Here is a 27720-nt window from a genome sequence, read left to right on the forward strand (position 1 = left end):
CATCACTTTGCCCACCTTCTTTCCGCCTCCTTCCAAAGAGGAAGAGAGGCTCCATCGTCTGGACCCAAAATGTGCGCTGTCTTTTTACCTGGACCGCACAAAACAATTCTGGGTGGATGACCAGCTCTTTGTTGGCTACGTGGGCGCCAAAAAAGGTCGGGCCGTACACAAACGGACTATCTCTCTGTGGGTCATTTTGTGTATCAAGGCCTGTTATTCTCTGGCAAAAAAGGAGCCTCCAGTGGGGTTGCATGACCATTCCACCAGGGCAACGGCAGCCGCTGCTGCTTTAGGGCGAGGAGATCCTCTGAATGATATCTGTCAGGCAGCTAGATGGGCATCGTTGCACACCTTTACCAAACACTACTGCCTGGACAGTCAAGTCCGGAGAGATGGCTTCTTTGGCCGTTCTGTTCTCCAGGACTTTCTGGTGTGATATTGGTTCGCAGACCCACCACTGGGGTTGGTATTGCTGGGGTATCTATTCTAAGGTAAGGATTCTATAACTAGCGTGTTTCTCTCAGATGAACAAGTTACTTACCTCCCATAACGATATATCTGTCAGAAACATTAGATAGTTATAGATTCTTTACCGCCCCACCCATCCTCCCCGTTCTGCGAACTGATTTTTGGGGTTAAGGATATCCTTTCAGGGCCCTTGTTTTGTGCACCAGTGGATAGTGTCTTGCATGGCTCTGCATTTCTGGCGTGGAAAGTCGTGTACAGAACTGATGTCAGCGCGCGAGTGCGTCGTCTAAGTAGCTACTGCAATGTTATCCCAGCGACACAACACCAACGACGGACGCAGAGTCGACCGACGCCACCTTCCGACGCGCAGAGGTACTGCTGATGAAAAAGCTTTCAGGATCCAGTCTGACGCCTGGGGGTAATTCTAAGGTAAGGAATCTATTAACTAACTAATGTTTCTTACAGATATATTGTTACCGAAGGTAAGTAACTTGTTCATTAGTACTGGTGAATGTTAGAAAGATAAACCAGTATAACATAGCTTACATCGTATTAAGGGCTCGGAAGAACACTGTTGGGTATTTCTACTAATTTATGATCAAGTTCACTCATGCCTCCCTTAAGTCAGCAAGAGTGAGTGTAGAGATTGTGTTCCAAGGTCATCATAGGCAGAGCATTCAGTTTCATATTACGTTAGGAGGGTAAAGGGATCAGAGGTCGTAGGTCATAAAATAATACTAAATAATGGCAGTTTGGCATTGTAGAAAATGAATAAATGAGTGATAAATGGTTGTTCAGGCATCCAGCAAATGGTTAAGGGTATTTGAGAGATGACACACATTCTTATGTGACCTGGACTCCACCAATAATCTGGTGGTCTTGGCTCACATGGAGAAGATTCTAGGGAGGGCGCTCAGTGCCAGTGTTTTGGTCATACAAAAAGGTATGCATGTCTTCGAGGGATGCACAAGAAGACCCTTTGGTGGCAGAGTGGCCGTTGTGCAGAGCTAGCAGGTCATATTTTTGAATCTTCACAACGATAACTAGAATTTCATCCTTCAGAAGTACATAATTTGTGTACCATGGTTTAGATAACATAACACTTATTGTTACAACAGGAAGAGAAGTTACTTTGTGTGGTTTGCTGCATATATGCTAAATATCACTAGGGCAAATTCTCTAAATGTGAGCTTTTGATATCAAAGTAAAATCACAACACAACAATGATTTTAATATCTATTCTGAATATTTCTTTTCCCTGACCTAGTTTTCTCTCGGAAACGATTTGCATGTGGAAGTCCAAGGGAAAGGCAAAGCAACCCTGACGGTGAGTAATAATGTGTAAACTAAGACTGGATTAGCTCTACAAGGTTTGTTTTCACACCCACAGGTGTCACAAGTGAACTTAGTTCAATAGAACAGTGATTGAATGTGAAAAACAGGTTGTTGTAGCCCCACACAACCACACTCAATACATTGCTGAAGTGGCATCTGTCTTTAGGGTTACTAACGGTTCATAAACAGGCATCCAGGGATACAGTGGCAATTTAGAAGCCCAATTTTGTTCTTTACAATATCACACACAAACACTGTGTTCCAAAAAAGACTCAACAGGCTCATCTCATTGCCTAGCACACGTAAAAAACAAAAGAACAAAATAATATTAAAATAGCAGTAATGCATGCTACGAACAACCAGAATGAAATTAACATTCCTACCAAAGTTAAAATGGCATCTAGCTACCTAACCCCCTAAAAGGAGGCGAAAGGAGGTGCAAGTGGCGAGGAGCAAGTGGCGTGGAGCTTGGCGTGGAGCTCGGAACGATTGTCGGGTTGTGTTGCGAGCAGTTACCTGCTCCCGCAGGTTTCCCGGAGGGCTCTCTCCCGCTTCCCCGGCTTTCTTGTTTTAACCGCGTCCTGTTATACGGGCGCTTCAAGTGGGGGCAGGAACGGCCATTGACGGCACCGCAGTGCTGCTGCGGTGCTGCTGGTGCGGTGCTGCGGGAGTAAAGGAACCTTGACCTGCGATACGGCCATTTTAAGCGGAGGTAGGAACGGCTGCTACCGTGGTGCTGTAGGTGGTAAAGGAGCCTTGACCGGCGGTACTGCTGGTGCAGCGGTTGTTGCTGGGTCAGAGGAGCCTTGGCCTGTTGCCTGCAGTCTGGTTCTGTGTAAACACCAAGGATACACTAAGAGCAGAGCCAAACCGAGGAGTGGAGTGGAGAGAAGTGCTTACATCTCCCGTCTATGTGACCGGCTCTTGATCCCGCTCCTGCTACCGAAGGATTGCCCAGCCTTCTCCCTGTATTTTTTTGACAACGATAAATAACAACAAACAGCAATGAATAAGTGAGTGAATGGCGAGTGACAAGTGGTTAGAGGTACGAGACGCGACGTGAGCGACAGCCAAGGTTAACCAGACAGTAAGTCGCTGAGCCGCTGGAGTCTGTAATAAATCTGTAAATCTTTAAAATCAGTGAAATAAATTAAAGGGGCAAGTGATAATAGACTTTGGCTCTGTGGAAGCGACCCTTGTCCCCTGTACTACTCCACATGCTTAGTCTATAGCCCTACCTGGAGACTGGATATTAATCAATTAACAAACTAATTATTTATTTAATAAGTAACCAGTAGTACCGGTGGATTTAGTGCTGAGGTTGTGATTTGGGGGTATTTTCCTGGGAGGTTTTGGAGGTGCGTTTTGCTCCATTAAAGGACACGTTGGTTCTGTCACTGGCCCATATTGATTCTCTGAAAGAGGCAAAGTTTGCCTCACCTTAGAGGGTGAACTATGAGGTCGGGAAAGGAGCGACCACCTTTTCCTCCTATCAAAAGGAAAAGAAAAATACAACAAACACTAATATTGGACACGTTTAAAATAAAATGGGCAGGCGACACACAGCCCCTTAAACCATCTAAGGTCCACACATTTAGGAAACTGGGAAAATCGCCGTCAAAGTTTGATTTTATGAAAGATCCAATTGGTGCTATGCTAACAATGCTAACTAACTCATGTGATCTTCAAACTCCAATTACTCCAATTAAACCACTGAATAGAGAGAATATTATATCCCCTAAGCAAGGAGTAAGTGAACCAGCCCACCCTGAGTCTGAAGTTGAAGTCGAACGAATCGCAAATTCAACTAAAGACCAACTTAGCCATTGGGGTCAAATAACGGACCTAGAGATGTTAACCATCCCACTTTCTGGTCGTTCACAACAAGAGGACCCAAAGTGCACGAGTCCAATGATAGGAGATACTCAGCAATTATTACCAACTAGGCACCCAATGCCAATAGAAGTGCAAGTAAAAATCAGAAAAGCTAACGGAATAGGGGGACCATCTAATCTGGGCCAAGTAAATCAACCAGATCAAATAAATCAACCAGATCAAGAAGCTCCAAATGATCTAAATGGCGGAGTGGAAACTATAAGGGATGTCAATACCCCACTGAAACCGGATCTTAGTTTGTCTAAAATAAATTCCGAGCAAAAACTGGACCAGCCGAAATTTAATCAAAATAACAGAGATCAAACTAATAAGGATAAATACAAGGGCAACCCAGAAACTCTGCAGCGTTGGAGTACTCCATATCAAAAATATGTTTTGAATAGTAGTGCACAATTTATTAATTCTTATGACGAGGGAACCTACTTGCTGGCATATGGATTTGTGAAAACTGTGATTTATAACTGTAAATAGATCGTTTTTATAACTTTTATCTGGGGGCTTTAAACTGAATAGTTAGCTGGGGAATTGAGTTAGGCACACTGATATTTCTCCAAGACGCTGATCTTCCTCTCTCTGCCTCGCCCAGCCGTCTTCTGTTATTTGCTGCTGGAGGCGGTGGGCGCCATCTTAGGTAGGGCTGGGGGTGCGCTCTAGTCGCGCTGCCCTCCCGCCCTCCCAGGCTATTTAGAGTGCTTCTTTGAAGCCCTCGTTGCCTAATTAGAGCTCTCCCTAGTGAGAGACGCTAGGGCTGCGAGCGATCTTACCTGGAACCTACTTGCTGGCATATGGATTTGTGAAAACTGTGATTTATAACTGTAAATAGATCGTTTTTATAACTTTTATCTGGGGGCTTTAAACTGAATAGTTAGCTGGGGAATTGAGTTAGGCACACTGACATTTCTCCAAGACGCTGATCTTCCTCTCTCTGCCTCGCCCAGCCGTCTTCTGTTATTTGCTGCTGGAGGCGGTGGGCGCCATCTTAGGTAGGGCTGGGGGTGCGCTCTAGTCGCGCCGCCCTCCCACCCTCCTCACACCCTATATAATGTGCATCCCGGCCAGAAGGCGCAGCGGGCTGGCGCAGCGGGCGCGCCGGATGCGCGCCGAAGCCGCGCCAAAGCCAAGCCCGTCTGCGCCCGTCCGTGACCGGACACGGCCCAGGGCCTCAACCCTTGGCCCTAATCGTAAGTGGATCTGGAGTAGGAGTGACTTAGTAAGTTTTTCCTCGATTGTGTGCACTTAAGGCCACCATAGTGTAAGGGTAGGGGAGAACGAAGGTTGTAGCCATTGTCAATTCCGCTTCAGCCCAGCCCTACCAGACACCAGGGCAAGCAATCCCTCGCTGTCCTGCGGCCTCGTTAATGTGAGGTCGCTTAGCTGTCACAAACATGACATATATGACCTTCTCACTGATAAACACTATGATCTGTTGTTTATTACTGAAACGTGGCTAGACGCCAATTCCGATCCTGATATCATCCAGGCCTTACCTGATGATTATCAGATGGTGCGCTTGGACAGACCGATAGGCAGAGGAGGCGGAGTTGCGATCGCCTTTAAACAACGATGGCCTTGCAAACTTGAACTAGTTGACCTGGCGGGATGTGAAGCGGGTGTTTTCTCCATAACAATCGATGGGAGCATGACTGTAAAGGGCCTGCTAATCTATCGCCCACCGGGACCTATGGCCAGCTTTAAAGGAAATCTCTTAGAGTGGGTCACAGAAACAGCGATACGGAGAGACAAGTTTTTGCTGTTGGGAGATTTAAACATCCACCTGCAAGATGCACTAGATAAAGGGGCGGTGGAGTTCCGGGAAGAACTTCACACCCTACAGCTAGAGCTAAAAGGTCAGCTGCCAACACACAATCGTGGGCACCTGTTAGACCCAATATTCGCCAACTGGGAGGGTGTTTTAGCCGCTCCCCCAGTGCCCCTGCCCTGGACAGATAATTTTTTCGTTCCGTTCACTATTTACTTGTCCAAGCATAAAGCTAGCGCTCCCACCCCTCTCAACTACCCTCGACGTAGGTGGGCAAGATTCTACCTGCGAGAGTTTAATAAGGCTCTCACTGTGGAAGGGCCCCCAGGAGGAAATGACGTGACAACGGCAAATAAATTGCTCATTGACCGTATCACGACTGCTCTAGACCACACAGCCCCATTGGGTTGGTCAACTATAGCTGTCCACAGACAAAGAACTGCTCCCTGGTTCAGCGAGGCGCTGCGCTGTGCCAAAAGGGACTGCAAACGAGCAGAAAGACAATGGAGAATGACTTATAATGATCGGACGAAGGAGGCCTACCTTACAAAGAGACGATTCTATCATAATAAAATCCGGATAGAAAAAGCCACCTACTATGCAGACAAAATTAATGGGGCAGAAAACTCGGCCAGAGAATTGTTTAGTATATATAAATCCCTATCCACCCCAAAAACCGTTACTGGTGATGAAGATTACTCAGTAACTGCATGTAATCGTATTGCCAACTACTTTGGAGACAAAGTGCGTAAGATTTATTCCGCTTTTCCTGACACGCCACCCCTAGCGGAAGAACCTGCAGACTTAGTAGGAGCTGAAGTCGATCCAGATCTGCTACTTCACTTCACCACTCCTCCCTCGGAGGATCTTGTCAAAATCTGCAGATCCGTCAGATCTGGCTCCCCACGCGATCCTGCTTCCCCAAAAAGGTTGAATGACAGCCTAGAGACACTAGAACCCTACATCAGGCATTTGCTAGATGTCTCCTTTCGTTCCAGTTCTTTACCTGAGGACTGGAAACAGGCTGTGGTGCTTCCTCTCCGGAAGAAGCCCAATATTGGCTTCGACAAGCTGGATAACCTACGCCCCATCTCTCTCCTGCCTTATTTTTCGAAGATAGCTGAGAAGGTAGTAAATAAGCAGCTAATGAAATTTGTGGAGGACAGCAACCTCCTTCATTCGACTCAATTCGGGTTTCGGCCACGCCATTCCACGGAGTCCGCCCTTCTTAGGGCTTCCGAAACCCTCAGGCAGGGCGCTGACGAGGGTCAAACTATGGCTCTCATCCTTTTAGATCTTAGCGCGGCGTTCGACACTGTGGCACATTCCATCTTGCTACAGTGTCTGAGCAAAGGTGGGGTGAGAGGGGCAGCGCTGAAATGGATTTATTAATTTCTCGTAGGCCGAGGCTTCCAAGTGAGGCAAGGTGACTATTACTCTGAGCGAATCGCTCTGGACCAGGGGGTGCCGCAGGGCTCGTCCCTGAGCCCAACACTTTTTAACCTTTATGTAGCCCCGATTGCCTCCTTGGTAGAGAGCTACGGCCTCCGAATGGTATCCTATGCCGACGACACGCAGCTGGTGATCTCCCTGTCGCGCGCACCCGATCTTTCGGCGGACACCTTCAGAGCCTGTATGCAAGACCTAGCTGCCTGGATGTCCGCTAATTGCCTTAAGCTTAACGGAAATAAGACCGAGGTGCTTGTCGTAGGGGGAGACCATTCTGCGTGGACGTCGGCATAGTGGCCTCCATGCCTAGGCTCAACACCTATCCCGTGCATGAAAGCAAAGAACTTGGGCATCTGGTTCGACTCCGACCTATCCTTCGGCCCTCAGATCAACCGGGTGGTCGGATCATGCTTTGGGACCCTCAAAAGTCTCAGGAAGGCACTGAAGTTTCTACCGGTAAAGGCCCGTCAAACCCTTGTGCATGCATTAGTCACCTCAAAGATGGATTATGGCAACCTACTCTATCTAGGGACTCTGAAAAAGAATTTGAGCCGTTTACAGGTCCTACAGAATGCTGCTGCTAGGCTAGTACTTAGACTACCCAGAAGAGCCGCATCTTCGGTGGCCCTTCGGTCCTTGCACTGGCTCCCGATCAGAAGTAGGGTTGATTTCAAAGCCCTCTGCATGTGCCATCGGATCATCAACGGGAGGTCTCCTCTCCCTTTGAAAGGACTGCTGACGCCTTATGAACCGTCCCGCTCCCTCAGATCTTCTGGCTCAGGACGCCTTGTTGTCCCCAAGGTATCTAGAGCACGGATGGGCGGAAGATCCTTTAGGTACCTTGCAGCCGTCAGATGGAACACATTACCCTTATCACTGCGTCTTGAACCATCTGAACTAATCTTTAGAGCCAAGCTCAAAACTGCACTATTCGATCAGTAAAGTATCCACATCTGTAGGTTCCGGTTAGCAGCCGCTCCTTAGCGCGGGGACACGCCGCTGTGCGTCACCAAGCGCTTTACAAAACTCCCTAAATAGAAAATAGAAAATAGGTACCAGGAAGTGGAAACACTGGAGCAATTTGGGATTTATTTTTCAAAACCTCGCAATTAACCTTGGAAGGCTTAACATATCAGTCCAACAAAATGGAGGTCCAAAAAGATCTCCTGAGCACTATGGCTTCCTCTGTTGCCGGAATTGAGCAGAAGATGACGCTAAATAATTTTAATAGTAAGGGCACAATCTTAGCCAATATCTACATATGCAGAGTGTAGTTGTGCCCCACTAATTAACAAATTGGCTACCATTCCGGATATTTTAAAAACAATAATTGACGATGTAAAAGGGACATTTTCTACTGTGGGAACTCAACCCACTAAGATTGACTGCCCTTCTAAAGATACAATAAAAAGTAAAGACAATAATGTGGTTGCTAAAGAAAAAACAGTTGATATAACAAAAGACCAAGAAGTAATAAACTTATGTTCATCACAATCAACAGTGACAGACACAGCTCCGGAAGTTCATCTAACAAAAAGAAAGAGAAAAAAACTGCGAAAAGCAAGAAACAAAGTTTCTAAAAGTAGAAAAAATACAAACACATCGAGTATAGTGAGATTGAACACAGGAAATAACCACGACCAAATATCAGATTGCGAAGGTGATGGTAAACAAATGTCTCCAACAAAACCTTTTTACCCTCTATTTAATAAGGATCTAATGGAGGTTCAAGCAGTTATGAAAAATAAATGTTCAAATAAGCAAGCTGATAGTATAAAAATGTCAGAGAATGGGAAAAATCAGTCCATAGAAATGCTGCAAATGGAGGAAAATAATAAACAGGAGGAAAATAAATTCACAATTGGAAACAAAAAGATCAAAGAGTGAGAGTACCAGTGGGGATGAAACGAATAGAGATTTGTTAAAAATCGGGAAGGATATTAAATTACCACAAGATCTGGGAACCGAAAAGAAGCAGTTATACAATCATCAACAATCATGGTCTCAAACTGTTAGTAATCATAATGGAAGGTTTACTGAGCATGCTCAAGGTGATAAAAGCCTGCAACAAAGGGAATTAAATAATCCAGATCAAAAGGATGGAGCGGTGCAGGTAATATTTACGCCGGAATATAAATCTAGGGGTAACAATGATATTCTGAATCGTGGAAACATATTAAAATTGTGCAATGCAGTACCCGCATTGAAGAAAATCAAATGTACAGATATAGAATCAATTGAATTCTTTACAATTAAGAACAATAATCAAGAATCGACATTAGTAACTTGGACATCATCTACTGCTTCTAGTCTTATTATGCAAGAACATAAACTCTTTCAGGACTGGGGAATAAAAATAACAACTCCCCCTCAACCTTCCTATCCTAGCCCCTTTGTTTCATCAAAATTACAAAATCATAATCAAATGAGAACTGAGAAAATAATAAGAAGTACTCAGTATTAAAAAACCCCATAGGAATGACCAACAGGCATCTTTTAAAATCATTAGAGGAAAAAAAAGGAGACCCACTACTTTACACTGTCAAATAAGGTTGGTTAACAGCAGCTCTCCATAATGTCAGGCAGGACTGACATCTATTAACTGAAGTGCCTTTAAGGGGGCCAACAATCATGAACGAAAGGGTCAGATTATGTCCTTGAAATATAAATGGAGTTCAAGCAAAGATTCAAAATAATCAACTAGCTACCCTGTGTTGTTTTCAAATCATTTGTTTACAAGAGACTTGGGCTTTAGTCCCTTTTAGATTAGAAGGGTATAAAGGCTATTACTCATTAGCTAGGAGAACTAGTAACTATGGCAGACCAAGTGGGGGTCTGGCCACTTTTATATCAACTGATCTAAAAATAGAAAGTGAAATGGACTCACAAAGTCAAAAGGATTATCTAATTGTTAAAATACGATACAAGGAACAAAATATAACTAAAACTCTTGTAATAATTAACATATACATTCATCCCGATATTAAGACACGAAGATCCATGGCGACCAATTTGATAATTATGATATTGCAGCTACTGGACAATGATACCCAACCTGAGCTCATTATTACCGGAGATTATAACATGAATATGCTATGGTTTTACGTTAAAGATGTTGATATACAAAGGCAAAATTACTTATGGTCAATTCCAAGTTTTTTATTAACAACGGTTACAAGGGAACAAAACAATGAAAAAATAGCTAAGACTCTTGTAAAAGAATTAGAAACTATTGGTCCAAGAGTGCTAAATGGTCGATTTCCTCAGGATTAACCACCTGCATGGACTTTCCAAGCTGGGGATTACAGGTCTAGAATAGATTATTTTATCACAGCATCGTTGAATCTATTTCATAAAATCTTTTCTTACCAGATAGAGAGAACAGATATAAGCGACCATGACCAACAACTAATTGAGTTAAACCTAAATGGCCTAAGATATGAAAACCATATGACACTTCCGGGAGAAATAGCGACAGTAAACTATAAGAAACTTTATTGGTCAGATAGCATCAAAGATTCTATTACAAACACTGCGCAGGCAATTGTTGATTTTTACTTTGAACGAGATTACTCAAATGCTGTTGAAAAATGGTCTCTCTTCACCAAGGAATTAATTACCAGTCAATCTAAAAAATATGCTAACAAAGGTCAGTGGAGAAATAAACCAGCACGTTCATTGGTGAAAATTTCGTTTGAAAGCCATCAATTAAAAAAAGAACGTAACAGAATCTTGAGACTGGTAAAAAAGTTCCCAGTTAATTTAGCTTACATAGTGAAACTTAAAAGGATAAATAAAGAAGGTAGGAAAATGGTCTGGAAGGACAAAATGTAAGAAAAGCAATTGTTGTGGGCGAAAGCTCTATATGCTTGCAAAAGGAGTAATTCAAGAGACTTCTGGATTTTAGTAAACAAACTGAGTAGATCTAGAAGCAAATCTACTTCATCAACAGTGACTGAATCTGAATGGGTATCGTTTATAGATATGCATTTGAATCCTACCCCTAACATGGCTAAGAATCCTACTGATAGGGCAATAAAAGGAATAGGAGGAGAAAAGAATAACAACTCAATAGACATAACAGAAAACCAAGTATGTAAATTAATAAAGACTCAGAGATCCAATGGTGCCCAGGCCCTAATGGGATTCCCGCAGTGTTGTATAAGAAGGAATCTTCATATTGGTCAAGCTATCTAACCCCAGTTTTTAACCACGCTCTCCAATCAAAAACAGTTCCGGAGTCATGGAAGGGATCTATTATTTCTCCTATATATAAAAGTGGGAACTGGTCCCTCCCATCCAATTACAGACTAATCACGCTCCAAGATATTGGAGCTAAATTATTTGCATCGGTTCTACTTAAGGAATTAATTGACTGGGCTAATGAAAATCATTTAATTCCAAAAAAACAATCGGGTTTTGTACAAGGGCAAGGTACAACAAGAAATGTGATAACACTGGGAATCTTAATGGAAAAATATAAAATAAAAAAACAGCCATTATATTTATGTTTTGTTGATTTTAAAGCTGCCTTTGACTGTGTGAATAGGCAGGTTTTATGGAGGAAATTGGATCGTTGTGGCATTAGCTCCAGCCTTTTAAATGCAATACAATTGTTATATACCGATACTTGGACAAGAGTCCGGCTAGGGAATGGTTCAAGGCTCTCGAGGAAAATTAAAACAACTCAAGGCCTAAAGCAAGGGTATGTTTTAGCCCCATATTTATTTAACCTATTTTTATCAGATTTTACCCTTGAAATGAACAATGAATTAGCAGACTCACCAAAGCTGGCGGAGAAACAAATATCAAATTTATTATACGCTGATGACGTCGTTCTGCTAAGCCAAACAAGGATAGGGCTACAGCGATTAATTAACAAAACACCAATGTATTCAATTGAGAACAAAATGACTATAACCTAAACAAAAACAAAAGTAATGGAAGTTAGTACCAAGAAAAGGAAGGACAGTCAATACAAATGGTAGCACCAAAAGCGGGAACTAGAAAAAGTACAATGTTACAAATATCTTGGGATACTATTTGACGAGAAAGGAACCTTTACATTCCATAAAAAGGAGGTGAGGAAAAGAGCCAAAAGTCTACAAGGGGCTTTTCGTCTACTTTATAGCTCCTTGGGAGGTCCAACTTATACCCCATTAATAAAAGTAATAAAAGCGAAATTGCTCCCAAGCCTTACATACGGAAGTGAAATACTGTGTAGAATGGATTCTGCATTATTAAATAATGCTATTACAAATACATTTAAACATCTATTTCGGCTTCCACCTAATGTATCACCTGCTCAGATAAGGATAGAATTTGGCTTTTGTAATCAACAATATGCAAGAATGGGTCAGTACGTTAAGACCTGGAGACAAATTAAAACTAATATCAATAACCTAATGTGCACATTCTTGTGGAAAGAAATGCAACAAAATAAAAAACTGTCCTTCCATAAATATCTACAAAAAGTACTTGAAGAACTGTCAGTTGCTGAAATTTGGGAAATGTCCTTAACATTACAAAGTTTTAAGAAAATGATTAACAAATCAGTTAAACATTTGACCCTTTTAAAAGATAAAGAACTGTTTATTAAGAGATCCCACGCATGGATGTTGGTCCAGGAATATACAAGTCTTAAGGTCCAACCATACTTAGAAATACCATGGTCAGTAGAAACTAAAACACCTTTATTAAAGCACGATTTGGCAACTTTCCTGGCTTAAAACATGCAGTGCCCTGGTTAAGACCATCTAAGCTATGTGCAGATTATGCAATTTATGGGATGAAAGTATTTTACATCTTGTTTGTATATGTGCAGTAATGATGGCGGAAAGAAAACGATACTTGAAAAACTGCTTCATTGACAGAGGTGTTCGTACCTGCAGACACGCCATGGAAGTCTGTTTTAGACCAACGGATATTAAAATGATTTTCCATTTTACTAAATTTCTAATACTTGTTAAAAAGAAGTTGGATACCTGTGAGTTGGTCACAGGAAATCTGGAAGTCTAAAATAGTTAAGGACAAAATTTAGGACTAAATTTATGATATCATGCATAAGTTATAGAAATATTAATTGACACTATTTATATTAAGTTCTGGAAAGATGACGGTCTGATGTAATGTTTATATATTGTATTTATGTCTATTTAAGAAAACCTTTTAGCCCTTAAATTATTTTTAAAAAACTTTTGAACTATTTTTAATTGGTGCGTTTTCTCTAAGAATGTAGTAATTGTAAGATTTTTTATTAATCATGCAAATAAAATTTACCAACTACTTATATGTGCTATACTATGAGAGCTGGAATAGTGTAATGTGCATCTAGAGTTTCTTAGGGAGAATCAGAGCACTGAACAGAAGTTTACAGATAAACGCTGTAGTTATCAGCAGTCGAGAGCAAGTGTTGCCTCGAAGGGAAAACATGCATCAACCATGGCTCCTCTTTCTTCAGACTTGGATTGGCATCAGCTTTCAGAGTAGAAGGGAATACTACAGAAATAATGCCTTGTATTAACCATGTAATAGGTGAATCGTTACAAACTGAAAATATTGTTTCTTCCAATTGTTCGATGCTCTTTATCGTGTATGTGGATTTGGATCTGATAGAGACTTATACTCGCAGATTCTTCACCTTGGAATATTCCCCAGGCATCAGACTGGATCTGTACATTTTTGAGCAGCGCCATTGTGTAGTGATAGGAAGAGTTGTTTGTCTTTGGCATCATCCTCACCAGAAGTGACGTGTGCAGTGCCTATATAGGAAGCACCCCAGCATGCTGAACTCAGTTCCTTCTTTTCCGCACCATAACACGAATCGATTGAGCTCCCCTCAGTAATTTTTTTCACTTGGATTGTATGCCATGCTTTGCCTTTGGGTTAAAATGTAAGGGATTAACATGTGCAATAGAGGGTTTATCCCACCCCACTTGGTTTTCTGTATGAGGCCGGGCTCCTGTTTAACATCCCATCCACTGGTGTAAATTTCCTTGATATCTTCGGGTACTATGTGAGAAAAAGCTACCCTAATTACTTACTCTAAACCTCCACCCCTCCCCCGGGTGCTTCACTAATAAAGTAATTTTCAGCTAGTATGATATCAAAAACCTCGAACGCGGAGAGAAGACTGCTTTAATGATGCATTGTATATCCCCTTCAATCTGTATCTCTAGAATATAAGCTCATATCAGGAGGATTTAAATGCTTATCTGGACTCTCAACTAGTATCAGTCACCAGAAACCTTTGGAGAATTGGCCGCTGTCTTATTTTTCTAGAGTATCCGTAGCTATTTCTGCATGTTTTTCCTACTACTTTCTTCTTTCTAACTGGAGTCTCAGGGCCCAACCCTTTCTCGTCCCTCTTTACATTGACTTCAGTCTCTCGTCCTGTTCCACTTTTCCTGCTATACTTTTCTTTTCTTCAGCACTCGGATAGACTCACTCTCTCTGCTTGTTTATCATCAATGACCTGAGAAGAACATTTAGAACGTCTGTCAGAATGCTGATCCTGTTCCGACTTTTTAATCTTATTGCGGCACCTCAAATTATAACCATCTCTACAAACTTCTCGAAATACAGGAGGTCCAGTCCGTCTTGGCTCTCTCTCCCTCTGTTTCTTTCTACCTTCTGTTGTAGATTTTTTCTTAATGGAACCTTCACTGTCACTGACTGCATTACCCATCGTCCGTCCTCCCTGTCTCAGTATTAGCGTACATGAGGAGTCTGCTTCCAACAGGTCACTACTAAAGTAAACCCAACAAAATTTGAAATGTCAGTCCTATCTCTATGTTGACTGACATTCTTGTAAAAGTACCTCCCTTTCCTCTCAAATCTCCTGATTATTTTCCCTGTCGACCTTTGAATGGTATGACAGATAAGTAAACCTTTTGTTTTAGTAAGTTGTGCATTTTTTCTTTGAATGCATTTCTTATGTACTTACTGCACTGTGCATCACGTTGTGACAGTTACAGAGCGGCCCTCCCAAGGCTCAGTTCTCGCGGTGCTGGGGTAGGGAAAAGTCTTGGTATGGGGAGGTAGTCTTGCAGAGACCAGCATGTGGTGGTGCTCCCACTCTGGACATGTGCTGTTCCTGTGCAAGCGACCGGATATTCGATTGCCTCATTTTTGTCTGACTCAAGCATCTCGAGTAACAAGAGTTGATAGCCAGGAATCTGCATATAAACAGGATGTATCCCTTCTTCTGTTCACGGCTGGGACTTGCTGCCTGTTGTTGGAAGGTCTCATTGTTTCAGTCGTACAGCTTTTACATTTTGTTCTATAGGTGTTATTTTACTTCAGTTACTATGGAACACGTGAAGGAAACCAGCAAGGTAACAATCCTGAGCCTCCTATGGATGAGGAGGTATAACAGATCTCTAGAGGCAATCTGCAGCTATTAAGCAGACAGTCGACCCTGCTTTGAATGAACACGCTGTAAAAAGGGTTAGGGCAGACTTGGATGGGGAGCAGGAGTCTGACCACAAAAAGAGCTACATTCAAGGTTTGCAAGAGGAGCTTTATACACAGTGTTGCTCCTCTTCAGTTGACAGCCTTCCATTCCAAGATGTCTTTAGAGACATTGTCATGAAATAATGGAAAGACATCGATATATCCTATATTCCTCATTTTCTGGGAAAAGATATCCAATTGACCGCTTTGAGGAACAGTACCCACATATTCCAAAAGTCAGTGCTCTCCAGTCATATTTGAAGGGTTTCATCTGGTCATCAGAACAGACAATCAGTAGCAAGTTGTTAACCGAATCATCAGGTGAGCAGAAGGAGTTGGGGACTTAACGACCTGGCCACTAAAAACTTTTCCTGAGCAGTAGATCATCTGTTGGCTGTGAGTACAGTTTACATTCAGAGCAAGGTGAATTTTCAGGCACATGCTTTGAGTCGCAGTTTGCCTTCCATTTCTCTATCTCATTTACAACAGATACAACAGTTTGGTTTGGGCCCCCAAAGATAGACCTGTTTGCCTTCCAGATGCAATGCTCCCTCTCTTTTTCTCGGATGCTTGGTGTCCTTTTGCAATCAATGTTGTGGCCTCAACATCTACTGTATACTTTCCCTCCAATTCTCCTCCCATTAAAGGTGCTGCAGAAGATTCAGGAGGAGAAGCTTCAGGTGATGATAGTGGCTCCATTCTGGCCATGACCTCGATGGTATCGCTTGATCTTGGAGATGGCAGTAGAAGTTCAGTTTCATCTCCCTCTCATCCCCCCCCGCCCCTTCAGTTTTCCATCCTCAACTTTCAGGTTCTCAAGAGGCTGAACTTGCCAGCTTGGAAATGGAGAGGTTATGTTTGGAAAAGTTGAGGTCCTCACATCAGGTGGCCTTGGATATACAAAACTCCAGAAGATCATTTACATTGAAATCTTACAAGTAACATTGGGGTTCTTTTAAATCTTGGTGTTCTGAGAAATCGGTGGCCCCAGATTCCATTAATCGTTTTAAGTTCTTGACATCTTGAAAGAGGGTTTTGAGAAAGACTAAGCTCCTGCTACCCTCAGTGCTTAGTGGTTAGCAATACAGGCGTTCAGAAGCCCATCTCAGGATTTCTCATGAGTCTTACACTAGTGGCTCTCCTTCTTAAGAGTTTTAGACTCCGGAGCCAGCCATTCACAAATATGGGTCCAACCTGTGGTTTGGTGATAGTGATTAATGGGCCTTTAGTTGACTCAGCTTGAACCACAGGAAGATGCTAGCTTACAGCACTTATCTTCTGAGCGATTACATCTGCCAGAAGACCGAGGGAGTTATCTGTCCTTTTGATTACGTTCCCTTCTTTGAGGTTTTTCCCATACAGGGTTGTACTTCAGGTAGATCCCAAATTCATTCCTAAGTTTAGTCGAGATATCAGTTTTCGAAGGAGGAGTGCTTCGGTTTTTCCATCTTCTTCAAGATCAGAATTTGTTAATATAATCCCAAAGACACAACCTTTTAATCTGTCTAAATCTTAGTTTGTTTCATGTGGAGCAGTCAACAAATGGGAAATGGTGCCTGCTCCTACTTTAAGTAGGTGGGTGAAAGGAATTTTTTACTCAGGCTTACAGGTCTTCTCTGTGTGACCCTTTTCAGCCTCCTGGGCTGAGGCAGGTGGTGATTCGCTTCTTGAGATCTGTAGGGCAGAAACCTGGGCACATCCTCAGACATTTATTTCTAATTATTGAATGGATTTATCGAATTCCACAGTCAAGAAATGTGTTTATGCTGTTTTGGATACCGCAATGGAGTGATTGTACGAGTCAAGTAAAGTTTCTTGTTGTGCCCTATGAGTTAGTTAGTGCATTTTATTGGTTTGGTATATCCTCAGATATGTTAAGACTGGGAAAGGAAGGACATATGATGGTTAAAGGACTACATAATCCAAGATGGCAGCCTTGGATGCAGAACGGAGCTGGATGCCTTTGTCTCACAGAAGAGGGAATTACAGCTCAAGTCACTCTGCCTCGTCCTTCACCACACTGGCAGTGAGTGTGGTGACAAATATGAGGTTCTTTCTGAGTTTTATGGAACAATTCAGCGAGACATGAAAGAAAACGTATCACTGTGGGTGCCAAACCTGCATTTACTGGGCGGAATTGAAAATATGTGGTGTGGTATTACTTAACCTGTAATCAAGGCCTTAGAGGTTTAGTGCGTCAAGTGGCATTTTGTGAGCACTCACTAAGGGCCAGAGGCATCCCTTAAAATAATATTAAATAATTAATAGTACAAGAGAGTAATATTATAAGTGAAGGTGTCTTATAGTCTTTCATGAGCATCATTGAGGGTGCCCATCCAGTTCCTGGAGGGGCCATTTATACTAATTCAGAGCTATTGCGTCACTGGTGGTTTCATGCGGTTTTGGTGACCATCACCCACTAGCATTAGGTGTTATTAAATAGTTCAAGCGTGCCATCTAGTTGCTGGAAGGATAATGTTCTATTGAATATTTTTAATAGCCTGATAACGAATGAGTCGGGCAAAGAGTAATCTCAGCCAGAAATAGCCCTCCTGACTCCGTGCCCCTTCATTTTCCTGCACCTTCAACGTATGTTTGCGGTCCATATTGCGTTTGTAAATTTGGTCCCTTGCATTAAACTGGAGCTGTAACAGTTCAAAAGCATAAGGTTTTTCTTTGGAAAGGTGCACAAGTGTGGTCTCGGTTGCAAGGTGGGTAGAATCCTCCTCTGGAAGTCCCCATATTCCCCTATACCTTCAGATTGATCAATATACCTCTTGAGATTCCAACCCTCCCCCATGCCTCGATGAAGGATATAGGAGGCCCCATTCTCCTCTCATTGGTTGGACCCGCACAGCTTCTGATCCTACGTCATCTGCACAGTGAAGCTTAAACCAAAGTCAGAAGCCTGCTGTACTGGTGCCTTGCACAGGACTTGTGATGGCACTGTAAATACCAGGTCCAATCCTGGGAGGATTGCAGCCCCCGTGGTCTCCCAGCTGGTTTTTTCGCTCAGACGTCTGTCTAAGGACATCTTAAGTATTTCGTAGGCCATCGGCCAAGCAGATTTTGGGGGCACCAATTCAGACCAGCTTTGAATTTATGATCCAGTTTCAGCTTTTTCATGTCCTCTTTGGCCAGGTTACTGACAGTGTACAGGCAAACTCGTCCATATTTTAAATGTGTTTTTATCTAATACTCAGGAATAGTGGTGGTTACTTTCAGTATTACAATTCCGCAGCAGCTAACTAATATTATTGCAAATAATATTAGTGACCGCTCCCATTTCTCATATGTGAACTTCAGTTTTAATCTAAAATAATTTTTTTAGGAATGTTACATGGTGTTGAAAAACATAAGCATTTCTCAGCAACATGTCTGGAATAGGCTCCCATAAATCTCCCACATTAAAAATAAATTAAAGGAAAACGTTATTTAAAACAATCTGTGACAGAATTCTTTCAGGGCATCAGAGAAAGACTCTGTTGAACAGAGATGGCTCTATCAGGGTGCTCCTGAACGGCTGAGGCCCTGGGCCTGGCCCTATTTGCCCATGCCTTAAAGCGTCTCTGCCTCTGGCACAAGTACACGGACACAGGAGCCATGTTGGTTATGAGATACAGGTCGCACGTACTTGCCTCAGAGTACATGGCTTACACTTTTATTTAGGGGCTCATGTCAATGGTGGGCTAAACCAAAATATTCCTGGGGGCAGGGTAGGTGATTTGTTCCACATGCCATGAGCTTTGGAATATGAACATGATTCATAGTTTCGCAGTACAGGCTCTTTGAGCTGGAGGTAAGGCGCCGGGTTCTATCTTAGATGATACTTGGTGTGATCACTCCAGCCTCGCTGGAGCTGTGCCGTGAGGGATAGGCAGATTGCTAAGGGATTGGCGAATACTTCCAGAGGATCCAACTCAGGTTCACTCATCAACGGTATCCAGGATACTGGATGTGCTGTGGCCCCTTCATCAGTTCCCAGGGTCGGCCATCTCATTGCCAATCTCCACTTTGGTAAGCATGAAAAACAAATATGTTCCTGGTGATGTCTTTTCCTTCGCATCACGCGGTGACCATGGTTCCTTTCTGCTGGACTAAGACCCACAGGTATTGTTCAAATTGGAGCTCGAAATTTGCTCTAAGGTTACCAGTCCTTAATGCACACTGGATCTCCTGGTCGAATATCTGACTCTCGGGCACCTCAGTGGATGCTCCCCCTTTGATTGGTAGCCTTCTTCTTCTGCAGTGTTTGGTGGTCGTCAATGGGGGGAGGTCACCACTGTGGTCGATGGGGAATGGTGTCTGCTATCACTCAACCCATGATGGCATGTCCTGGGGCCTTTTTGTAGTGGAATGTGGTGTCTGGCAGGACTCCTGTAAACAGGCGTATATGGCCCATTCAAGTGTTTGTTAGTTAGCATGGGATATGCAAACTACTTTCTTAAACATCCACATGAACCTCTCAGCGTCCCCATTGGCTTAGGGCCACAGTGCAGTCACCTTCTTATGTTATGCTTGGCCAAGGACACAGTACTCATAGAGCCTGTAAGTCATCAGCCAGAGGTTGGGTCAGTCCACCACTCCCCCGGTAGCTGCAGTTTCCAAGCCCCTTTACTTCACACTTCAACCATCATGGGCAAACAGGGGGAGGCATGATACTCCGTCAACTGCACCACTGAAGATCGATAACATCTAACTGCTGGATTCTCCAGATTGTCCAAAGTAGCTACTGCCACCCCTTCGTCACCACCCCTCCACCCATGCCATCCACTTGCGACAGGCTGATGGAGGCCTATCTCTCATTGCTCCACCAGGAAGTGGCACCTCTCTTGTCCAGGGGAGCCATAGAGAGGGTTCTGGCTTCAGAAGAAGGTTGTGTTCCTATTATAGAACTGTACCTTCTCAATTTCTTTGTGAAAAAGGAGAAATACAAAATGCTTGCTCAAGTTCTGTCTGCCCTCAATACAGGAGACCGAATGGTAGCGTTGGACTTGCAGGACCTATATTCCATATTCCCATCCTGCCTCCCCACAGGTGTTACCTGCGGTTCACGGTGGGCCACGAATACTTTCAGTTTGCCGTGCTTCCTTTTGGCCTTACCAGCACCCCTCTGGTATCCACCATCATGATGGAAGTAGTTGAAACTCATCTGTGGAGATCAGGGTGCCAGTATTACCCTATTTCGACGACTGGTTATTGAAGGCGGACTCCCCCCAGGCAGTCGTCTCCCACCGCCAGCCTATGTCCGACTTAATACATTCACTGGAGTTCAGTATTAACATGCCGAAGTCACACCTGACTCCCTCTCGAACGCTCCCTTTCATAGGAGCTGTTCTGGACACAATGCGGTTTTGGGCTTATCCTTCTGAAAAGCAAGTCCAGGATATTCAGGCTATGATACTGATATTTTAGCCTTTATCCTGGGTTTCAGTGAGACTGACTCTGCGGCTGCTGGGCCTCATGGCCTCCTGCATCCTGCTTGTGACGCATGCTTGCATATGCAGGCTCTGCAGTGGGACCTGAAGTTCCAGTGGCACAGCATCAGGGGAATCTCTCTGACATGGTCCAGCTCTCAAAAGGTACTGAAAAAGATCTGCAGTGGTGGTTAACGAACCGTGAATGGGGTCATTATCAGACCCCTCTCCCCTGCGCAACCAAATCTGACAGTAGTGACAGATGCGTCACTCCTGGGCTGAGGCAGCCATCTGGGATAGGTGGACATCAGAGGCCTCTGGTCTCTAGCAGAGTACAAGCTCTATATGAACCTGTTGGAGCTTCGGTCGATTCGTTTGGCACTGAAAGACATTCATCCTTCGATCACTTTGCACTGAAAGTATTTTATCCTTCGATCAAGGGAAGACTAGTGCAGGTGTTCACGGATAACACCACTGCCATGTGGTATTTCACCAATCAGGGCAGGGTGGGGTCATGGACCCTCTGTCAAGAGGCCATGCGTCGCTAGACATGGCTGGAACATCAGGGCATTTCCTTCGTGGTTCAACAACTGGCAGTTCTCTACAAGCCAGGGTGAAGATGCCTAGCGTATCATGAGTGATGTCATCTACCGGATGTGGTGCAAGGTCTTTTTCGGTAGTGGGGAGCGCCTTGGTTAGATCTGTTCGCCACTGCCGAGAACATACAATGTCAGCAGTTTTGCACACTGGAGTTTCCAAGGCGGCTCTCGCTCTGAGACGCTTTTGATCTCAAGTGGAGCTCAAGTCCCCTGTATGCCTTTCTGCCCATGAGTTTGGAAAAGAACGGGGCCCCTGTATACAATATAAGATTGCCTTTCAACAAGGAAATACACAATTGTAAAAATGAATGCCTAAGGCAAGGCGATAAACAGTTGCTAATGTGGGCAAACAAAAACAAAAATGAGTTATATAAACACCAAATAAACAGATGATATTCAAAACATTTATATTAGATCATTTATTGTATAAAAATATTGATATATATTTTTTGTAAACATTGTTTATAAATATTTAAAATACATTGGTTATTGTTTGATGATAATTATTCACATTAGGAACAACATTCTGTGTATGCATAACAATATTTCAGAATTGAAACATTTTCAATGTTAGTTATTTATAAGAAATCATTGTTGTTACTCATGTATCTTAAACAGCCAACACCCAGTGACAAAGCCAATCATACTGACAGGCTTTAGGTGTATGTCAGTTGTTGTGTCATGTATTTGGATAAAATTACATCTCAGAGAGAAACCAAAATACTGGTCAGGTGGCACACTATGGAAATCACAGAAATGTATTTCACATGTTCTTTTATAGAGAGCCCCCACTTTTTTCATCTCACTTAAGGACCTGTCTGCACATAATTCTATGTGACTGGTTTCAGGCAGCATCTGTGGGTGCTTCTCGAAGTTTGGTTAGAGCATATCTTTCCAAAGTTAATGCTGCATGCAGTGCAAGGCAATGGACAAGCATACATTTTAAGGGGCTATAGTTGTCATGCTGTACAATTTACACATTACAGTAACTGTTGAACATATTAATGCAGGAAGATATGGGGCAGTTTTTAATGTGTTTAAGACTATATGTTTCCACTGCTTTATAAGCCTTGCTTTCTCGCTACATTCATTTGCTTTGAAATGCACCATTTGCCAATCTATTTTTAATTTCTTTCTTGGGAGAGGGACTCACCCTGGACCCCAGGTTTGTCCATTGAACTTATTCACATCATTTGCTATATAAAAGTTATGCCTGACGTTTACGCCTCACCACTTTCAAATGTCACCAGCCGCCACTGGGATAGACCCATTTCAAGTACTGGTGATGAAGGGAAGGGATGGCAGCTAACCCAGCTTTGTCACTTGTGGTGAAGGGAGGGTATATGGGCTGGCCCAGCTCTGGTACTCGTGTTGATGGGAAGGAACATGTGCAGATCTGTCTTTTACACAGTTTATGTGCTTGAAGAAAGTAGTCAGTAGTCAATGGTGTTAAATGGCCAAACGACCTGAAGAAACATTTTTGCGACCCACTGTGTGACACAGAAGCCTAAATTTTGGCTTTCCCCGTTGGTTTCAGATTCTGCGACTGTACAACGTGATGCAGGTGGAGAACAACACCTGCCAACAACTGAAGTTGGAGATCGAGCTGACCGAAGATCTCCGGGAACCGGGTAAATGATGCTGTTCCCCGGTGCAGACTGAGAAGACACCACTCTCCACTAGGCCACTATCACAAGTGTAGGGAAGTGCTAGAAACACTTTCCAGTGATGCAAATTTCTAGACTGAATATTCAGCAGCCTGACTGTGCACCAGTTGTGCCAGTTCTGTGGTGGAGTGGTCATCTGTTTCACATTTTGGAGACACTACAATGGTAAATGGTCAGTGTAATGAATTTGCAGTCAGACCTAAGAGAGAGTCTATCAGCATGTGGGAGCCTCTATTCCTAGACAGTATTGTGTGGCTCCTATATTCTGATTATTGGCCCTTGACACCCCAGTCTGGTGTTAGGAGCTGCTTTGTAGTGACATTTGAAGTGATGGTTCATAATCTCTGCCCAGAATTGCAATAGTCGTTGTATGACTTTAGTTAGGTCCTCAATACGAGTGAAATGTTTACTTGCAATATGTATGATAGTTCCTGTTACCAGACATATCTTAATTGGGAGTTGATACTATAACCCCACTCTTGCAGTTTTTTGTGGGCAAGTCAAACCCGATAGTTACTGGGATATGCATCTTTTGGCACGTTAAGCATTAAAATATGCACGTGAGTCCATATTATTAGGGACAAACTATAAAATAGGAGGTATGTTTTGGACCCGATAAATTCCAACCCACGGAGTAGGATTTTATAAGGTGCTATAAATGTCAGCTCAAAGTGCAGACCACTCGGAATGAAAGATGAATGAGAACCATAATGTATATAGCATCTTTCTTCACTTATAACTTCTACTTATTTTCCCTACACCCTCTTTTTCCTTTACGGTTCTCGCTGGAAATGGGCAGGAAATGTAAATACAAAGACACTGATTTCACAAAAGTTTGTTGCTTATATCACAGAGTAATCACTTATCCTAGGCAGATCTCGCCTAGTTGAGCTACTCGTCAGAATATGGAGAGCTTAAAATGACTGACGGTGATCCACCAAAATATTGTTTCAAAAATATTGAGAGAGAAATATTGCGGCAAAATATTGTAATGACAAAAATATTGTGTGACAGAATACTGAAGGTACAAATATTATTTTTTAAATGTAGTCTTAATCTAGTTGTACATAAGGTTTTTTATAAATTATTTTGTTGATTTTGATTAGATTTTGTTATATAAGTTAATATGTTTAATTATTTTGAGTAAAGCTTTGTATTTTTTGATTTGGCAATATATTTTAAGTTTTTTTTATTTTAGTTAAATTACATTTATGGTTAATATTTTTAAAATGTACTTGCACATATATATGTGTGTGGGTGTTTATGTGTAGATTTAATTTTACTCATTTTAGGTTTTGGTAAAGTAAATCTGTGCTTTTCGAAGTTCAACATTTCAATATTGTTGCTTGCGCTGAAGTAGGAATAGTAGTTATGATCCCTCCAAAGTCCAACACTTTCCCAACTGTTGCTTACCTTGGAATGGGAATAGATAATCTGACCCCTCCAAAGTCAAAAACATTCTTACAGTTGCTTATGTTGGAATGGAAATACTAAGTCTAATTTATTTGTCTAATTTATTTATCAGAGGTTTTTTAATGTAATATATTTTTGTGGTTTAATGTTAAAAGTTTGTTTAATGTCAAATATTTTTGTTACATATTTTTGTAGTATTTTTATAAATAATTTTTTTTTTAATATAATTTAATATCTTGTCTATTGTTTATTTTTAGTATCTTGTGTTATAAATATAGTTCATTAAAAGTGGTATTTTTCTTGCTATTTATGTTTGAGATTATATCTGATAGAGACATCTAGCCGCAGATTACTTACCATTGAATTCTCCCCAGGCACCAGTCTGGATCCGAAAAAGTTTCAGCAGTACCTCTGGGGATTGCGCCTTACGGCTCCGCAGTGACGGCGTCTCCGGATATGACGTCAGTAGAGCTGTATAAGTGCCCTCCAGTGCCCGGACGTCAGTTTCTTCTTTTCTGCGCTGTAACGCGGTTCTGGAAAAGTGGTTTCCTCAGGTCGTTTTATTCTACAGACCTACTCTGGCACCTGGTGTCGGTGGGACAGTGTGCCTTGACTGATGTCGACAGGTTTTAAACCTTGTGGGTCTTGTAACAAACAGATGTGGGTGACGGACCCGCATACAATTTGTATGTGGTGTTTAGGTGAACACCATGACACAGGGGATTGTGGTTGCTGCTAGAAGTTGAAACCAAAGTCGGTGATGGAGCAGCGGTTGAAATTTATGGCAGCGCTTGTTTCGCGATCCTCAGAGGATTCCCAGTCTCGGACTATGTCGTCACGGGAAGAGAAGTGGGGTCGATCTAGAGTCCGAAGTGGATCCAGAGGACGTTGTTCTCCAGGTAAGTCGAAAGGTAAGAGGCGGTCGAGGTCGCTGTCTTGGACTTCACTGTGGAGAGACTCCGTCCCCCAGGGCTCCTCAGGGCTCCTCCCGCTCGACGGTTGAGGAAGCCATTCGAGACTCCGCGCCGCGCCTCCCTGTGTTTCCGGGAGCCGGGGCGTTGATGGGTCATTTTTGGGACCCCATCTCCCTCTGGAGCGCCCTAAGGTCCCAAGGAGGTGAGTGGGGCACCATCCTCAGTGACGGTTGGGCCTTCGGAGTTGATGGATTGGCGCCAACAGACATCGGATGAGCAGGCTCACAGCCCTTCAGTGTCTTTGCCTTCGACGCCAGTCATTGACCAACCGACTCTGACTTTGACATTGGTGGCGCCGGTCGAAGTTGCCTCACAACTCTCCTATCGACGTTGTGTCTGCGCCGCTTGGGCATCGTTCGACGTCGGGGGCAGTATCTCCTATGCAACGTGAAGGAGCAGCTCATTTTGTGGCTTCTCTTCATGGAGAGGTGTCAGGAGGTCTACCTGGGGCAGAACTTTTTAGATTTATCCCTGCCCACTGTGCAGAGGTCTACAGACCTGTTGTTTGAGATCCTTTATCACTGACAAAAAGGGGAAGAACCTGTTCTCCCATACAGTGAGGCCCTTTTTGACATATTTTCAGGTGCCTGGGCTAAGCCTGAGTTAGGGGTCCCAGTGGACCGTGACATTGCACGTAGATATTTACCTGCACCTTGAGACCCTGTCTTGGATACAATTTTTATAATGGAAGTTTTTCCTTCTTCCCTTGATATTCTTGGTCCGATCGGCATTGCCTGTCTTCTGGAGGAATGTACTTATTATTCTCCAAATTCCTTGTTTTGTGAGGATTAATAATTGTTGTTTGTTGTGGCATCAGTTATTTAAGATACCATTTGTCAGGTGACATTTTCATACGGAAAGTCACCTTGGATGGTGGCAGGGTACTACTCTTTTTTCTCTCTGGGTTGTGTGTGTTGCTGATCCTCTCATTTCATATATTGTCTTGTATCAGAGGTGTCGTATGTGGCTGTTGTTGGCAGGGATTTATTTTATGTGTAATTTGGAACTGCATCTTTTGTTGCGTCCAATTCTTCAATATTATTGAGGAAGTGTTTCATAAGACTGGATCTCAGTTATAGTTTATTCTTATGTATACAGTATAAACGGGAAGGTATCATATGTGTTACACATTTAAAAAAAGATAATAATAATAAAGAGAGAAAAGAAAGATGTGTAGTCAAATATGCAGTTAATTCCCTTTTTTCGCTTGCCTTGGTGTTTGAGCTTATTCAGAGCTTGAGATAGTATTCAGTCTATTATTGCGCTATGGCACGGAAGTCTGTTTGGAGGCAAGTTTTATAGGTTCTTCTGCTGGCAGTAGTTTGTGGCCAGTTAAATTCTGTGAATTGCTGGTTCAATTGAAGTATCTGGTGACACATTTATGTTTGCAAAACCTTTTATGTCTATATATACATCATGTGGCAAGATGTTATGCAATCGGTGCATAGAATAAATATGGATATTCTTTTGTCCAGACTAAATTATTCATAACAGGAGGTATTGTCGTTCATCTTTCCCTTGCGGAAATGAGTTCTGAAACTCCTGTTTAGGGATTTTATCAGGACAGTTTCTTTTATAATTAATGTTGTCATGAACAATGCAGATTATAGGACTTTTGTTATGCTGTTGACCCTTCATGGTCAGTGAGCTTTCTTTTTTTTGTTTGGGGGACAGTGGTTCATGACTGTCCTCTGACAGATGATACTTTAAGGGCTTCAAACCTTTTTTTTCTCCTTGAACGACCTGTGAGGTTGTTTTAATTTATATGTTCTGTTACAGTGATCAGGATCTCTATTAAGCGTCAAGCCCTTGTACTACTATACCTACATACACTTGGTCGGTTGTTCATTTGACCGGTTAGGTCTCTTTGAGAACTTTCATAGGATTAGTTCGCAGACCCTCCTCCAGTGGGGTATAGCTATGGCATTTAATTCAAAGTTAAGGAATCTGCAGCTAGATGTCTCTATCAGATATAAAAGTTACTTACCTCCGGCAATGCTATATCTGGTAGAGACACAGTCTAGCCGCAGATTCCTTAACGCCCTGCCCATCCTCCCCGCTCTGCGTATGATTCTTGAGATACGGGATTTACCCTTTCAGTACTGGGTTTATAGACCAGTGATCATTGACTCTTTCTATGTTTGGGTTAAACCAGCTGCTTGGCCTGGCCACTTAGCTTTTGTTTAGAGATTGCAATACCGTCCATTTCTGAATGGTAGAGTGTGTGTGTGTTTTCTCTTGCCCTCTGGTTTACACACCAGTGAGCAGTATTCATTTATTTGTTCTTTC

At 42.7% G+C, this 27720-nt stretch overlaps 1 protein-coding gene across 1 annotated transcript in view; it reads left to right on the forward strand.

Moving 5' to 3' along the window:
- The window catches only part of LOC146869469 (complement C4-like), a 520274-nt gene that overhangs the window by 432980 nt on the left and 59574 nt on the right, over positions 1-27720 (forward strand). The window contains exons 31-32 of the mRNA XM_085599862.1: positions 1736-1795; positions 22915-23008. Of these exons, the coding sequence (XP_085455988.1) occupies positions 1736-1795; positions 22915-23008 (154 nt within the window). The remainder of the gene's footprint in view (positions 1-1735; positions 1796-22914; positions 23009-27720) is intronic.

This window comes from Triturus cristatus, chromosome 1_1 (genome assembly GCF_964204655.1).
Source record: "Triturus cristatus chromosome 1_1, aTriCri1.1, whole genome shotgun sequence".
Classification (NCBI taxonomy): Eukaryota; Metazoa; Chordata; class Amphibia; order Caudata; family Salamandridae; genus Triturus; species Triturus cristatus.